This window comes from Larimichthys crocea, chromosome XXII, assembly GCF_000972845.2.
Source record: "Larimichthys crocea isolate SSNF chromosome XXII, L_crocea_2.0, whole genome shotgun sequence".
Taxonomy (NCBI): Eukaryota; Metazoa; Chordata; class Actinopteri; family Sciaenidae; genus Larimichthys; species Larimichthys crocea.
Genome location: NC_040032.1, coordinates 9216200 through 9233447, shown reverse-complemented (window position 1 = coordinate 9233447; position 17248 = coordinate 9216200). Strand labels below are relative to the sequence as shown.

Here is a 17248-nt window from a genome sequence, read left to right as displayed (position 1 = left end):
CCGGGCTGTTTCGTCTGTTCATGGACAGTTTGCTGATCCTGCAGAGTCTGATCACGAACTCTGGATCAGTTTGTACATTTGACCTCTTTGCGTTTTAAACTCATCCCGTCTGTTGTTTTTGTCACTTTATGTTTTGTATTTTGTGTCGTGTGTACTTTAATGTGTGTCCTTTCTCAACAGAACTGAAATAATGTTTCCCTGCTGCAAACAGCAACAAACATGAATACAGAAAAATAAAAGTTTAAAGAGATCTAAGAAAAATATGGCAACTGTAATTTAATGTTCACTGTTGTTATTGAAAATGACAATAAAGCCCCTTGAATCTTGAACCTTGAATCTTAAAATCAGTGATAATATTTATTATGTGGTTTTCTCTGTAATCATGTTTTATTTTTTAAACTTTATATATTTATACATATTAAAACGTGTTTGCACCTTTAGGCTGATTTTTCTCCTTTAAATTGGAAACTGTGCTTCATTATTTATTTCTTTCTTTATCATTAGTGAAGGTAATTAACTGAGACTCCGTCATTTGTCAACATCAACAACATTGTCACCCAGCGGGGCTGTCCCCTGTCCCCCTCTGTCCCCCTCCGTCCCCCGCCAGACTGCAGCACACACACCCCCCCTCCGATCCGAGCTCCCGGCTTTATAAGCTCAGACCTCCCTCTCTGCTTCACAATACGTTCCCTCCTGCATCAGCTCGTGCATCTCTAACATTTACGCAGGCAGAAAGAAAGATGAGCTCGCATGTTTGCTCCTCCAGCAGCCTTCCTACGGCGCTGGCCGTGGTCGTGCCCGCCGACAGTCGTGCAGCTGGACACAAACAGCAGGTAGGTCCGGTGCTAGTGTGGATCATTTATTGAATTTATGTCACCGTTAAATCTGAATCGTGCCTGAGAGAAAACTGTTTTCTACCTGAGCTTAAAACAGCCAGTTTGTACGTTACAGATGGTGCTGTTCAATTGTTGACATGCGGGTTCACCTGACCCACATTTAATGCAGTAAAGCAGGTGAAAAACATTTAGTGTCCATGCGGTTCAGTGGTTCATATGAGGCAGTTAAATTAATTAAACTTTAATTAGATGAATTTATTCTGATTATTAGCTGGAGGAGTTCATGTTCTCTGTATGTTCAGGAGTTCTTCATGGTGTTTGCACAGTTTATCTGATTGAGTCCTCTCTCTTGTGTTTCAGCCGGACCTATCTGTGGAGACCGTGGGTATTAACCGGTTCCTTTGTTCCACATCTGTAAACTCTCCACACTCTGCTTGCACACTGTGTGAGGGGCCCATGTCTTGTTGTCTTGATCACTGAGTTTGACTTTAAAATATGTAAAATATGCTCATTTGACAGATGCACTGATGGTGAAACCAGCACAGATACAGCAAAAGGAGTCAGGGTGGTTTAGAGAAGTAGCAGGAGCAGACCTGATCTGGAACAAATTAAATATATATCTATAGAAATCAAACACTAAGATAGTTACAAGCTTTGAAAACTACAAAAACAGCATCAAACAAACAGAAGTTACAGCGGTGTGCAGCATAAAAATCTAACTCAACAGATCTGTGGATGTTTCGTTTGTCATGGACAGTTTGCTGATCCTGCAGAGTCTGATCACGAACTCTGGATCAGTTTGTACATTTGAACTCATCCCGTCTGTTGTTTTTGTCACTTTATGTTTTGTATTTTGTGTCGTGTGTGTACTTTAATGTGTGTCCTTTCTCAACACTGTGAACGTTCAGAGAACTGAAATAATGTCTCCCTGCTGCAAACAGCAACAAACATGAAATACAGAAAAATATAAAAGTTTAAAGAGATCTAAGAAAAATATGGCAACTGTGAAAAGATATGAACAGAATAAAGATGGCAGATATAGACACACATTGTAAACTATATATTATATGTTTCACTGTGTTTATTGAAATGACAATAAAGCCCCTTGAACCTTGAATCTTGAAATCATATCTGCAGTGAGAGTATCAGTGATAATTATTCTTTTTTTATTTTCTCTGTAATCATGATGTGAATGTTTTATATTTTAAACTTTAATTTATTTATACATATTAAAACGTGTTTGCACCTTTAAGGCAGATTTTCTCCTTTAAATTGGAAACGTGTGCTTCATTATTTATTTTCTTTCTTTATCATTAGTGAAGGTAATTAACTGAGACTCCGTCATTTGTCAACATCAACAACATTTGTCACCCAGCGGGGCTGTCCCCCTCTGTCCCCCTCTGTCCCCCCTCTGTCCCCCCGCAGACTGCAGCACACACACCCGCCCTCCGAGCTCCGAGCTCCGGGCTTTATAAGCCTCAGACCTCCCTCTCTGCTTCACATAACGTTCCCTCCTGCATCAGCTCCGTGCATCTCTCCAACATTTACCGAAGAGCAGAAAGAAAGATGAGCTCCGCATGTTTGCTCCTCCAGCAGCCTTCCTACGGCGCTGCGCCGTGGTCGTGCCCGCCGACAGTGAGCTGCAGCTCGGACACAAACAGCAGGTAGGTCCCGGTGCTAGTGTGGATCATTTATTGAATTTAATGTCACCGTTAAATCTGAATCGTGCCTGAGAGAGAACATGTTTTCTACCTGAGCTTTAAAACAGCCAGTTTGTGCGTTACGTTACAGATGGTGCGTTCAAGTGTGTGACATGAGGCGTTCACTGACCCACATTTAATGCAGTAAAGCAGTTTGATGACAAACATTTAGTGTCCATGCGGTTCAACAGCTCAATTAAATTTTAATTAAACTTTAATTAGATGAATTTATTCTAATCAGCTGGAGGTGTCATGTTCTCGGTATGTTCAGGAGTTCTTCATGGTGTGTCAGTTTATCTGATGAGTCCTCTCTCTTGTGTTGCAGCCGGACCTCTCTGTGGAGACCGTGGTTATCCACCGGCCGGGACGGATCAGAGCGATGCCCACGAAGCAAGCTGTCCTCTGTAAGTCACACACACCTCCACCGACCTGAAGATCTCCTTCATTCACAGCTGGAGTTAAATTAAGAAAATGTAGCTTCATGTGTGGCTGCTGTCCTCCTGACACCACGGTGGGAAATGAAACAAAACATCCCTTCGATAATTCATATAATTCGATCACATTAAGAAACACACAGAGGCTCCCGGTGCCTCCTCCTTGTTGGAGGGAAGCTGTGAAAGCGAACACCTCATGGAGGTTCCCACAGTCCGTGGTGTCTGCAGACACCTCGGTCCAACACCGAGCGACGTGTCGGCTCGCTGCAGCCTGCAGCCTCTGCCATGTGTTCGCGTTTCACCGCCGTGTGACAGTTCAATGCTTTGTTACTTTAAACAGCAGCAGAAACGGTGAAATAGTTCCATCTGATTCATGTAATGTCCACGTGCAACGTTCGCTCCTTTTCTAGCTCTGTGTTTGGTCTCTACCGACTGAAAACAGCTGAATACGACACTATGAGTGAACCAGAACAGAAAAGTTCTGGCCCGAGCTGAAACTCCCTATAAAGACGTTAGATGAAGTTATTTCAGGGACAGAGTTGTTGCTGCATAATGTTGAAATCCTGATGCTGACCTCTCTGAATCTCTCCATGCAGCCTTACTCCAGACCCTCGGTGCCGGGATGCTTCTCGTCTGATGGGAAAGCTCAGGCCTTCCAGCACCCCGTCAGGTCAGTACCCTCTCAGTTTGTGGACGTTAGTATAGCAGTCATGCATGAACACAAGCTCCTTGTTATACCATCCAGTTCCAGCTGCTCATGTGTTTGACTTTGTCTCCAACAGGCTCTACTGGCCCAAATCAAAGTCCTTCGACTATCTGTACAGCGACGGAGAGGCTCTGTTGAGGAACTTCCCGGTTCAGGCGACCATCAGCTTCTACGAGGAGTCCGACAGTGAAGACGAGAGTGAGGAGGACGAGGACGAGGACTCTGAGGAGTGCCTCAAACAGCCGTCTCATTTCACCTCCTACAACTGAGGCAGGAGGAGAAGCTGATTGTGTTTCAAGACTCTGTCTGCGTTCGTACCTCGAACAGGCGCGAGCACAAACGCCCTCGAGTTACGTCTGAAGATCGTCAGTCAGGACCGCCGGTCCATCCAGGTCGAGGTGGGCCGTGAAGGCCCCCAAACACACCTGCACTCAGACTTCTTCCAGTCGAAGGCCGTTTACTTTATTAGTCAGTGTTCTGGTTTGCGTCCTGCAGCTGAGCTGTATCTGCTACATAAAGTTGTTCGTGTTCATGGTGAGCGCCACGTTCTCCCATATTGGGATCCCGTCCGGTTTACAGTCTCAGGTCTAATCCTTCCTGTGTATAAAACACGTTTCTAACTTATGATGTTCATAGCTTGTACATAAACACATATTTATGTTGACTTATTTTTTTATACATGTGTGCGTCAGGCTCAGTGTGAACTGTCTGAACTCCAGAATAAAATATTTTTAAACGTTCATCTGTCTGTTTTTCTTTATTTGGAAGTTTTCACCTTTACCTGATGACGCTCATCCACCGCTGCTTCTGATTGGGTACAGGGACGACAGTGACACCTAGTGACCAAATCCTGAATAATTCTACTAAACTTAAGTTAACTTAGTTTAATTTAAAACAGCACAACAGACTCTGCAGCCTCAGGGTTCAAACTTTATGTTGTTATAATATATTATTGTTATTTATGTTTCTAGTGTCCCTCACACTCGTTCATGTACAAATAGAAAACTTACAAACAATTTTCAAACTTCTGCTACATCAAAACTGAAATGGGAACTCTACGTCACAACTTTTATCAAACATGAGGTTTAATTTCAGAATTTGAATTATATATAATATTCTTATGATTGCTCTGAACATTAAGTTACTTTCCATATAACTTGTATATAATGTGTAGAAGGTGTGGCAGGTTTACTGTTGGTTATTCTCAGTCAGATTTTCTAGAAACATTGTAGTTGTAACTTTTTAAGAAGGATTGATCCACACAGCTTCATAAAAACACTGTGATGTTGTTACATTATTATTATTATTGATATCAGTAATTAAATTCTTACTAGTGTCAATGTTGATTATAAATATTCTGGAGATATATTTGCCCAGATTAAATTATTGATGTTGCTGTTCCACCTTGTGTCCTCTGGGAGGCGCTACAGACTCTGACACTGAGCCTGGACATTTATCCTCACTGTTACATACAAACATAAATATTAAATATCAGTCTGCTCATGAGCTGCTCACATATTCTACACACAAACCTGTGCCAGCATAAACATGAAATTACAAACAGCGTGTCCTGATAATAATTAGAATCAGTCAGTGACATGAAAACATGAATTCAGATCATGTGATCAGGACTTCACCTGGTCGTGCTAAGTCATCTGAACACAACAACTCATGAATGCTGTTATGTTTATTACTGAAGCTGCTGTTTTTCAGGTGTGCATCATTATCATAATCACTTTACCTGGCCAGGTGTGTTTGACTCTGCACAGTAAGTGATGATGTTTACATAAATAATTCATAATTTACAGTTCTTGTACAGGCAAAAGGTGTTTCTATTATTTTGGCCAACCTATTTACCAAGTCAGCTTCATTGTCAGTGCTGCTACATGTACAGGACATACAGAGTATTCAAATTCCCTCTTATCCTGTGCAAACAGCATAAACATGACATATTTAATAACATATAAGTAAAGATGTAAAAAATATAAAATACAAATCTAAAGATCTAAAATATATATACAGCTAAAAGACATTTAAGTTAAACACAATATCAGTATAAATATAAATATGTGTGACTATATGGCATATGGACAGAATTAACGTATTACAGTACACACAGTGAGGTGTATATATAATATATATGTGTGTGTGTGTGTGTGTGTTGTTATATCTTAACCTATATACATATAGTACACATATATGTCTTATATGTGTACATCTTGTATATATATACACATATATAAACACATATATATACACAATATATGTATATATGTGTGTATATATATATATACATCATATATACATCTGTTTAATACAGTTATACATATCTATAACACAGATATAAACATAATTACACCACACAACACATTATATGTATATATATCACATGTGTGATGTTTCATGTTTTTATTATTTATTTATTTTATTGTTGCCGCAGAGATTTTTTAATTGAAATCTCATCTGCATATTTAATTTACATATTTAATTGAGTTTGTTTTGATTGATCACTGTCTCCTTCTTCTTCTTCTTCGTGTGTCGTGCTCCGCGTCGTGCTCCGCCCTGAGCATGTCGGGAAGTTGAGTCTTCTCCGTGAGGTGTGGCTGCGTGGACTGTCCTCGCGCTTCAACACGGAGGAAAACGCACCTGCCTGAAGGGCGGGAAAGCTCGGACACATCCCGGCTCCCGTCGCGGTGAATCCTCCGGTGGTTGTCGTCGGTGTGTGTGTGTGTGTGTGTGTGTGTGTGTGTGTGTGTGTGTGACCTCTGTCACGGTTTTCTTTCTTTACGACTCACTTCGAGCGTAGCCACGCCCACTCTTGCTCAGTCGACAGCTATGCGCGCTGTGATTGGCCGAGCTCCCCTGACTCTGTTCTCTCATTGGCTCCCCTTGCACGTCAATCAGGGTGACTGTGTGTGACTCGTGTGGGAGTTCCCCCTGAGCCGGAGATGGAAGAAGTGTCTGACGGAGCGGGATGAAGGTAAGAACACCTTAACGTTACCGGAGCACGAGCCCGAGCGGGGGGCTGCAGGTGTGCACACCTGTACCTGTTAGAGAGGTCCCGCCTTAACGAGAGAGCAATCAACAGGAGTGTGATGGATATATGAAGAGGCTGTGTGTGTGTGTGTGTGTGTGTGTGTGTGTGTGTGTTTGTTTGTGTGTGTGTGTTTGTTTATCATGTTGAATTATCAGGATGTTTTGTAATTATTAAATCTCTTAGTTGTGTCACAGTCGCCTCCTCTGCTCTGCATCCTTGTTCTGGATTCACAGCCTCTCCTCCCTACCTCTGTCTCTGTTGCCATGGAAACCCTTCCCTTGCCTCCCATGCCTCCCTCTGTCTATATTTATAGTAGCCTATATTCGCTGCCAGAGGTGAGGAGCTAAATGGAGGCGGGGGGGTGACACGCATTCACTGAAAGTCACGTTTAATACAGCAGATATGAGCGCACACAAATATATTTATATATTTACAACCTAAACATGTTGTACTACAGCTTTACACCCTCAGGTGTGGGTGGTTGTCCGTGGCGTACCCCGCCTCTCGCCCCAGTGTCAGCTCTGATTGGCCCCACGCGACCCTGACGAGGATCATAAAGGCGTTAAAGAAGGGGATTTCAAAGAGGGGCGATGTTAATCATCTTTAACGTCAAATATATGGAGCCCGTTCTCTGTGAGGTTATGATGTTTGTTACAGAGAGTAAATCTGTGATTGGTCATCCAGGTCGTCACGTAGATCCGTGAAGACGTATTTATACGAGGAAAGCTCGTAGAACCACCTGTTGTTCATTTATGCTCATAAACTGAACCTCAGGTGACCATCAACCACTCTGACGACCGTCGTTGATGGTCACCTGAGGTTCGATGTTGTTGGTCGTCGTTGACATTGATGGTCGTCAACGTCGTTGATGGTCGTCAGAGTCGGTTAATGACAATGGTGCTCATCGACGACTCAGAGTCGTTGATGGTCACCTGAGGTTCGGTGTGAACGACCGTCGTTCAGGTCAACCCGAGCTCGGGTGTGGCCGATGGTCATTGGAGTCACATGAGGCTCAGTATGAGGTGGAGGATCAGGTGTGGGTGGTTGTCCGTGGCGTACCCCGCCTCTCGCCCCAGTGTCAGCTCTGATTGGCCCCACGCGACCCTGACGAGGATCATAAAGGCGTTAAAGAAGGGGATTCAAAGAGGGGCGATGTTAATCATCTTTAATGTCAAATATATGGAGCCCGTTCTCTGTGAGGTTATGATGTTCGTTACAGAGAGTATTTCTGTGATCGGTCGTCCAGGTCGTCTCTAGACTCGTTTGTAGATCCGTGAAGACGTATTTATACGAGGAAAGCTTGTAGAAATGCCCGTTGTTCGTTAGTGCTCATCGTTGTCATTAATGACAACGATGCTCATCAACGACTCTCGAGTCGTTGATGGTCACCTGAGGTTCGACATTGATGGTCGTCGTTGACGTTAATGGTCGTCAACATCGCTGATGGTCGTCAGAGTCGGTTAATGACAACGATGCTCATCGATGACTCTGACGACAGTCATCACGACAGTCGTCAGAGTCGTCGATGGTCACCTGAGGTTCGGTGTGAACGGCCGTCGTTCAGGTCAACCCGAGCTCGGGTGTGGCCGATGGTCGTTGGAGTCACATGAGGCTCAGTGTGAGGTGGAGGATCAGGACTAGACTCTGCAGACATGGGACAGTGATGTTTGCATCTTGGGCAGAGAGAAGACGAATGGTTTGAAAGAGGAGTGGATCTGTGTAAAAGTAGAGGAGGAGGCCTCAGACATCAGAGTTTAGTTGAGTGCATGGTTATATTTGAGTTGTTTACATTATGTCTTATCTCTGAGCTGACCAATCCTGCTTCAGGCTGATTAAGGATCGCCTCCTCGATTAGCATGAATGAATAAAAGAAACGATGAATCCTTACTCAGTTACTGACGGCTGTATTCATCTTAAAAGTCAACCAATCCTTCTAAAGTGGAGCATATAACTAATTTAGATTTAGATTTGTCGATGTGGCCTGATGAATCTGTGTTTGTCTCCTGCAGGTCTGCGGTCTGTCCGAGTGAGCTGCAGGACGGGAGCATGGCTGGTGAGCACAAAACACACCGATCAATAATATTCATAAACGTCTGATTTGTTGCTTCGCTTGCTGTTTTAAACAGAGGTCAGCTTAACCGCCTTAACCCTCGAGACCCCAGAGAGCGTTCCCGTTCTATATTATATACCACAGCGCTCGTCAGTCCTGAGAGGGATTTACCCGCCTGCAGGGAGGACAGACCGGGTCGTAGTGACGTTTCCATGGAGCTGGACTAAAGGGTTAAAGTCAGAGTAAGCTCGAGTCGACCATGAGTCTTCCTGTGAGAAAACAAAGACTCGAGTACCTGTCATCTCCTGACTCACGGCCTGATTTACCAGAAGTCTCTTGTGGTCAGTTTCTGATGATTTCTCTGGCCAAGCACGCTCAGAGCTTCTCTACTGGAGATGTGATGTTAAACATGAACACTGCCCGATGCAGGTCGGTGTCGAGTCCGGTCCCACAGAAACAGTCTGAGAGCGTTTTTTCCGACCTAATTCTTCTTATTATTATTATTTTTCCGATAATCAGTAAATTCATCGAGCTGTTGTCCTGTCGAGTGCAACAGGAAGCAGAGTTTGCCAGCAAGTTACTTAAATGATACTGGACAGTTCATTCATTGAAAATCTGGATCCTTAAGTCTCTGAAGCAGGACGTAAAGTTCTGTTTTACTTAGCTAGAACTATGAGCTAGTGTTAGCGTCTACCTCCCAGTGACCAAACTCAACCTCTGAACCGGCAGTGTCCAGTCTAACAGTGAACACAGCGCCAGCTCAGGTGGTTTTCTTGCCGGGTTTGGCTCCTGGCATCCTGGAGCTGAGTCAGTTTAGTTAGTTACACGCTGACCGAGATAACGACAGTAGTGCAGTAAGTCGTGTATAGATCATACTGAACCAAAACAGTAAATTCAACAATGCCGACCTGTCCGTGAACGTGCTGTATCCCATGAATCTGTTGAATAACTACAGTATGGAGGCTGAACTTTGGGTTTTCTTTGCTGTGTTGCAGCATTCCTCGATGGTAAGGATGCTCACTCTGTCCTGAAGCGTTTCACTCGAGCCAATGGCTTCCTGGAGGAGTTGAGACAAGGAAACATCGAGAGGGAGTGCGGCGAGGAGAGCTGCAGCTTCGAAGAGGCCAATGAAGTGTTTGAGAACAAAGAGAGAACGGTGAGCTGATGGACCGACTCCATCAGTTGTGGTAGATCGATGTACTCGTATGACTACATCGATCTACTGATTGTGCTGCATATGTAGCTGCATCAACAAGTGATTGAATGAGATGCTGTGGTCATGTAAAGAGTTAGAGATGATGTTTCACTGTCTAATCTCTTCTTGGTGCCTCCCAGATGGAGTTCTGGAAAACTCGCAGCGTCTACACGGTGAGCAGCAGCAGCAGCGAGGGGCGCTCCGAGCGCGCCGACACCGTCTACATGGTGGTTCCTCTGCTGGGCGTGGCCCTGCTCATCATCATCGGCCTCTTCGTCATCTGGAGGTGTCAGCTTCAGAAGGCCACTCGTCGACGGCCCGCCTACACCCAGAACCGCTACCTGGCCAACAACCGCAGCACCCGTAGCCTGCCTCGCATTCTCGTTCACCGGGAGACGACAGTGCACACCGAGAGCTTGCACCAGGAGTCGAGCCTACGTCCGACCGTGGTGGTGAGTGGTTCAGAAAGAGGCGGAGGTTCCCAGTCGGACTCCCATGTACTCCACCAGCAGAACACTCGTACTCTCTACGTCCAGGACTCCTCAATGTCCGTGGCCTCCCGGCTGTCAGGTGCCACGCCGCCTCCATCTTATGAAGAGGTGACGGGGCAGCTGGAAAGCAGCGGTGATGAGACCTCGGTACCTTCATACAGCGACCCTCCACCCAAATACGAGGAGATCATAAAGGAGAAATGAAACAGAGGCTGCTCCTCCCTGATGAGTCTGCTGGAGGTCAAAGCTGGCAAAAAAAACAGCCAAAGCCTCGGTTGGTTCTGCTGGCCGCGGGTCGCTTATACCCAAATTGTAATTCACGTTTTTCAACACTGTATAATACATTTGTTTCACTAATGGGTGCAACGTAAAGTCACCCACATCGAGTATCGCCATGTCTCAATTCGCATACTTCCAAACTTACACTTACTATTTTTAGTCCATTGGTGCACTCTTAAAAGTTCTCGCCTTCGACGTAGCAAACCTCTGGAGTTGAAGAGGTTGCAGTGATGTGGTCATGCTTGGCAGGGTTGCAATACGGCAAAGAAGAAGTATGTTGCAATCGTCATTTTGAGACGACACTACCCTCCTGAAATTAGTGCACTACACCAGGAAGTACACAGAGTACTACATAGAAGAGTACCAAAGGAAGTATCCGAACTGAGACACCCGGAATTATTGTTTGAACTTCACATGTCTTCAGATATTTCTTTGGTTTTCACGTTGCTTTGGCCGACGCTGAACGGTTCAGGAACCAAACCTGCAACGAGGTGCCGGAGAAGTTTGACAAGCAGGATCGACTAACCTGCAGGTTTCTGTGCACAACACGGGGCGGCACTGTGGAAGTGGAGTGCCACGCTACAGCTTAATTCACAGTCACTCTGACTATAAGGTTTCCTGTGTTTTCTCTGTCAGTGTACATACAGTATGACTCTTTAAACCATACACACCCAGTCCAGAGAGTGTTGGAGTGTTGGGACTGAGCCAAAGTTGTGTTCTTTGGGTGTTTTCATGGTTTCCTGTTGTTTTAGATCAGTTTTCAGTGATACACGTGTATAGGCGTGATTAAGAAGCACTACACGGAGCACAAGGACCCAAAACCAAAAGCTCAGTCGGGCTTAGCTTCATCGTACTTGCGCTGTATCTCGATTGTTGAGAAGTTTCCCCCTTCACACACACACCAGCTATCTGTAAGAGCAAATCCCTGCGTTCATGGAGTGATTGTAAAGAGACCTCCCCCTTCTTGTGCTCCTGTGGACGGTCACTTTGCCGTCATGGACCTCCTGAAAACAATATTTCATAATTTAAAACATGCCTCTGGATAAAACGGGTGCCGGCCATGGCCTTACGGTGACCAAGTAGTACGCTGGTGTCCAAATATGTCGCCGAGTTCTTAGTAATAATCTCAGTGCTGTGCCAATCAGAGGCAAGTTTATTTAAATGTACATTTACCGTATGTGCTACCTTACAACGAACCACCAGTCTTATCATCTTACCTGTGGACCAAACTAATACCGACTGTACAGGCCTGTTTCCCGCCAAACTTTGCAGCAGCGGATTTGTATCGATAAGTTCAAAATATTTTCTATCCAACCGTTTGTAAGTCAAGAGTTCTTGGATCTCTTCTGATAATCGATTCATCATTTAAATCTTGAGAAGATCCAACACGTCCAACGCCAAGATCAACACGTACACGTCGATGCATGCTGACAAACACAATGAGACGTCCCAGTTTGAACTGTCCGACCACGATATAACACAACTCTGCGTATACTCGTTACATTTTTACGCCGTGGTTAGCGTAGCAGTGTCACATGCCGCGTCTCGTAGTTCTTATTTATTCTTTCTCAGGCATGTGTGGCATGTTTTCACCTCATCGTTTATTCTAGAGACATCACGTATGAAACCTCCAGTTTCAGAGAGTAATCCCACTGTGGTAACTATGTTCAGCTGTACTCGAGTATTTCTTCTGATTACATTCAGCCCAGCTCGGCGTCTGTCGTTCAGCCTTTTATTTCACCAAGCTCTCACCAACCACTAAAAGTCAGTCCCAGATCTGACACATCTGGAGTGTTTCCTCCGTCCTCGACAACTGAATCTGATCTCATGTCGTTGGCTCTGTGTGAGTTCTATCAAACCTCGACCATAGCTGGCTCTCATGATGTTGTCATAGATGGTCACATATGAGTCACGTTAGGCAGAGAAGTTTTGGTTTTTCCCCACAGTCATGTCGCCGTTGTCTTGCCAAAACAAACCATACACGTCCTCGAACGTCGAGGTCAGCGCCCTCTTGCGTTCATCCTTAGAGTCGTAATTTAATGAGCTTGATATTGTGATCCGTTTTTCAGCTTCACAATGAATCGTCATGTTTGTGAATCTTGAATTATCGTGCCATGGTGTGTCCTCACACCCCTACAGGAAACAATCAGAGAACATAACTGTACATAACAAACAAAGTTTACACTGACACACAACATCCAGACGAGGAGACAGAATAAAAACCATAAAACTATGACCGACTACATTTCCGCTCGTCATTCTTTAAATCTTCCGACAGACACCAGGAGCTGAGAGATTCAGTTCATACGTTACGATTGTAAAATAGCAGCAGATCTCCAAACTCTGTTTTAAAGACTGTTTGAGTTCAGTCTGTGCTTCAGTGATGCCGAGTGTCTCTGTAAGTTCTGTGTGTGTTTAGCAGGGTGAGGTTTTACATCTTTGGTTTGGTGTTCGTGGAGTTTCGAGCCTCACCACGTCCGATAAGGTGCACTTAAACAGCTTCCAGTGGCTTATTTTTGTATCCGACTCTATTGTACTTGTTCTTCACTGCCTTTTTCCTACAGCCTGCGACTGGTTAGGACTTCGTTTGATCACATTCCAACAAGAAATATGAACTGTTTGAAAAATAATAAATGATTTATTTAACTCTGGTGTGTGTTTTAATATAACTCTTACCTTAATAATAAATAGCCCTATTCGACGGCGTCCACACTCTTAATGCTGCATAACCTTGAGCCTTAATATAATTTGAACAGGTGAGTTCTGTAAAAATTCACCCACAACATGAATAATTAATGAGTGGGCGGAGCCGGAAGTATCCCCCGCCGGACAAATTAAGGTGTGACACACGGCAACAGGTGAGAGAGGAACACGTGGAACAAACAAACAAACGGACTGGGTAACGACGTGCAGGACTGTGACGTCACAATAAACAGGTAAGAGGCTGACCGACTCATGAGACTGACTGATGTTCAGGTGAGTTACCTGTTGAACAGCTGATTAGTGTTTGATGACTGACCTCAGTGTTAATTCTGCTCACATTTATCATAACATATAGTGTTTTATGTTTTAAAAACACTGTAAAACGTACTCATAAAAATCTATGGTAAAATATACTTAACTCTAAAATATGGGTAAAATACACTGTTAAAAATGTTTCGTTAAAATACTTTGGAAAATGCACTTTAGAGGGTTTTTACAATATTTTTCTGTGTTGCTTTGAGATTTGCAGCAGCATGTAGTCATCTCTGACTGCTACCTGCTAAAGGAAGTGAACTGTGAAATCTTTTGCACTCAGGGAAAAAGGTGAAAGGAAACTTCCTGATTATTAAGCAGCAGGTGAAGTCCAGCTTGGATCTCTGGGGATTATTAAGCAGCAGGTGAAGTCCAGCTTGGATCTCTGGGTGGACGTCACGTCCATGTCGAGCAGGGAAATTCAAACAGCTCTTATAATCATCACACAGGTCACCATAACAACCCGCAGGTGACCATAACGACCCACAGGTGATCATAACAACTTGCAGGTGACCATAACAACCCGCAGGTGACCATAACAACCCGCAGGTGACCATGACAACCCGCAGGTGACCATAACGACCCACAGGTGACCATAGCGACCCGCAGGTGACATGACGACCTGCAGGTGACCATGACAACCCGCAGGTGACCATAACGACCCACAGGTGACCACAACAACCCGCAGGTGACCATGACAACTCGCAGGTGACCATAACAACCCACAGGTGACCACAACAACCCGCAGGTGACCATAACAACCCGCAGGTGACCACAACAACCCGCAGGTGACCATAACGACCCACAGGTGACCATAGCGACCCGCAGGTGACATGACGACCCGCAGGTGACCATAATGACCCACAGGTGACATGACGACCTGCAGGTGTCCTCGATGACAACTGTGGAACTGCAGAAGACGAAACGAGTCCAGTTCAGGACAAGAACCTGGATCAGATACGACCTGATGACATAAAGCAGCATCATAAAACAAACTGTCAATCCACAAATCGATGATTAATCATATTTTTTGGCTAATTGCAGCTCAAACACGTCGTCAGGTGGAGCTGCGGGATCCAGTCTGACGGCTCTGACGTTTATAACGGGCTGATTGATTGTGCTGGTTCAGCTCTGTGGTTCTTCTGTGTGGTCCGGTTGAGTTGAGGTGTTTTAATAGATGAACCTCAGAGTATTTTACAGGAATGTTCGACGCTGACATCCAAAACAACAACAACAAAAACAAAACCAGCTAAACCAATCCAAACCGCCGGTCCAAACGTCCACAGAGAGTCCTGTGGTGAGACTTTCCCTCTGCAGCCAGAGCAATGTTCATCCATCAACACTGACAGCTCTGCAGAAAGTGATAGCCAGACTATTACGGCCAATGCAAATAAATGGACTGATTACACTCTTATGAAAGCTGCCTTCAGGAGCGAGGAAGAACATTTTTCCTGCAGTTACTATCCAGCTGAGACACACTGAGCCGTGAACGTGATTAACTCGACTTTAAAGTGTTGCTTAAATGTCATGTGACGGACAAAATAAGTGTACGCAGCCGTTAGTGATCAAATGAAACGTTTCAGTGTCACTCACGTGAAACGTGTTTGAGATGTTCTTCATCTATCCGTTATTTTGTTTATTTAAAGGATCCATGTAATACACATAAAATACACATCATGTAATAAACTGCATTAATTAATTAACACAATTATGCTGCCGACTGTTCAGTTTGTCATCTGGAAGTCAATAAATGTAGAATGATTTATTTTTAATTAGGTGGATGTTAAATGATCGCCGAGCTCTGTAAATTAGTTCAAAAGCTGCAGTTCCTCTAACGTCCACTTGAGTCAGTCTCCATAAGTCCCCATGTCCAAATGTCCAAATAAACATGTTGACAGCCTGGGACAAAAAACAGTTTCTGAAAAACCAGAGGGAGCAGTCCGACCACAGACTGTCTAAAACCTGGACGTAGTCTCTGAGACGTCCCCGCAGACTGTCTAAAAGTCTCCTCCGTGTTTGTCAGCCTTCTCTGCAAACACCTCTCTGGATTAACAGACTCCCATGACCCCGTCAGTCACCCTGTGAGGGTGGAGAGCCTCGTCCATTGTTCCTCTGAGCCTCGATTCAAACAAAGACGATAATAACTGAAGTAATTAAAAAGATCAAGAAGTGTGGTGGACAACAGACCCAGAGAGGCCTCCACCTCCTCCTCCTCCTCCACCTTCTTTTCTTCAGACCTCCACAATGACCATCATCACTACATGTTCTGGACTCCACCTGATCCAACACCTGGTGATCAGCTGTGATCTATCATCAACCTTCAGCTGAGGGTCATGGTGCAGCTTCAGGAGCTCCACCAGAGTCCAGAGACCAGAGAGGGAGGGAGGAGAGAGAGGGAGGGAGAGGGAGGTCTGGTCTGTCTCCTGTCCTCCTCCTCCTCCTCCTCCTCCTCCTCCTCCTCTCTTCATAATTCCTGCCTCCGTTTTTATTTTTGTTTTTCGGGGTTCACTCAGCAGGAGAACATCCGGGTCCCTGTACCGGATCGATCACCGTGAAGTGTCCGCCGGTGTGGAGCCGGTGACGGCGGAGAGTTTCACCGAGGACCGGCCATGAGCGTGAGCGGGTGTTCTGAGCGTGTCGGGCGGCTGATGGGAGCCACATAGTCCGGCTCTGCGCCTGGAGGATGCTCGGAGGACGCGTCTCTCTCTTTCTCTGACACTTTGAAACTTTTTTTTAATTTTTGCTTGCAAACTTCTTTTTTTCTTTTCTTTGAGAGAAACTTTGAAAGTTTCCAGAAATGAAGGAAAAATGTAAAAACGCGGCGAAGACCCGCAGAGAGAAGGAGAACGGAGAGTTCTACGAGCTGGCCAAGCTGCTGCCTCTGCCGGCGGCCATCACCTCCCAGCTGGACAAGGCCTCCATCATCCGGCTGACCAGCAGCTACCTCAAGATGAGGGCGGTGTTCCCGGACGGTAGGAGCTCCGGGGGAACCGGGCCGGGACCAGAGAGCGTGATTAATTATGGGAGGTCTGGTCTGTCCTCCTGTCTCCTCCTCCTCCCCCCTCCTCTCTTCATAATTCCTGCCTCCGTTTTTATTTTGTTTTTTTCGGGGTTCACGCAGGGAGAACATCCGGGTCCTGTACCGGATGATCACCGTGAAGTGTCCGCCGGTGTGAGCCGGTGACGGCGGAGAGTTTCACCGAGGACCGGACATGAGCGTGAGCGGGTGTTCGGAGCGTGTCGGGCGGCTGATGGGAGCCACAAGTCCGGCTCTGCGCCTGGAGGATGCTCGGAGGACGCTTCTCTCTCTTCTCTGACACTTGAAACTTTTTTTTATTTTTGCTTGCAAACTTTTTTTTTTTCTTTGAGAGAAATTTGAAAGTTTCCAGAAATGAAGGAAAAATGTAAAAACGCGGCGAAGACCGCAGAGAGAAGGAGAACGGAGAGTTCTACGAGCTGGCCAAGCTGCTGCCTCGCCGGCGGCCATCACCTCCCAGCTGGACAA

The 17248-nt window shown here is 45.2% G+C and overlaps 3 protein-coding genes across 3 annotated transcripts in view; all 3 read left to right on the top strand.

Moving 5' to 3' along the window:
- The first annotated feature begins 2257 nt into the window (after nucleotides 1-2257).
- On the top strand, nucleotides 2258-4407 carry ripply1 (ripply transcriptional repressor 1). The gene is made up of 4 exons (XM_019269450.2): nucleotides 2258-2500; nucleotides 2862-2940; nucleotides 3567-3640; nucleotides 3753-4407. Exons 1-4 carry the CDS (start codon nucleotides 2403-2405, stop codon nucleotides 3943-3945), a joined length of 444 nt encoding a protein of 147 aa, XP_019124995.1. The 5' UTR covers nucleotides 2258-2402; the 3' UTR covers nucleotides 3946-4407.
- Nucleotides 4408-6204: 1797 nt separating this feature from the next.
- prrg3 (proline rich and Gla domain 3) lies at nucleotides 6205-11524 on the top strand. The gene is made up of 4 exons (XM_027273850.1): nucleotides 6205-6656; nucleotides 8723-8766; nucleotides 9759-9919; nucleotides 10099-11524. Exons 2-4 carry the CDS (start codon nucleotides 8760-8762, stop codon nucleotides 10651-10653), a joined length of 723 nt encoding a protein of 240 aa, XP_027129651.1. The 5' UTR covers nucleotides 6205-6656; nucleotides 8723-8759; the 3' UTR covers nucleotides 10654-11524.
- Nucleotides 11525-13605: 2081 nt separating this feature from the next.
- sim2 (SIM bHLH transcription factor 2) overlaps nucleotides 13606-17248 on the top strand; it is a 17105-nt gene continuing 13462 nt past the window's right edge. Inside the window, exon 1 of the mRNA XM_027273291.1 lies at nucleotides 13606-13664. The gene's annotated coding sequence lies outside the window, so the exon portion shown is untranslated. The remainder of the gene's footprint in view (nucleotides 13665-17248) is intronic.

What these genes read in the sequence shown, in the direction of transcription:
- ripply1 (XM_019269450.2), top strand. Translation starts at nt 2,403, where the DNA reads ATGAGCTCCGCATGTTTGCTCCTCCAGCAGCCTTCCTACGGCGCTGCG. An exon ending in CACGAAGCAAGCTGTCCTCT is followed by an intron (nt 2,941 to 3,566) that starts GTAAGTCACACA and finishes CTCTCCATGCAG; the next exon opens with CCTTACTCCAGACCCTCGGT. An exon ending in GCCTTCCAGCACCCCGTCAG is followed by an intron (nt 3,641 to 3,752) that starts GTCAGTACCCTC and finishes TGTCTCCAACAG; the next exon opens with GCTCTACTGGCCCAAATCAA.
- prrg3 (XM_027273850.1), top strand. An exon ending in TTGAGAACAAAGAGAGAACG is followed by an intron (nt 9,920 to 10,098) that starts GTGAGCTGATGG and finishes GGTGCCTCCCAG; the next exon opens with ATGGAGTTCTGGAAAACTCG.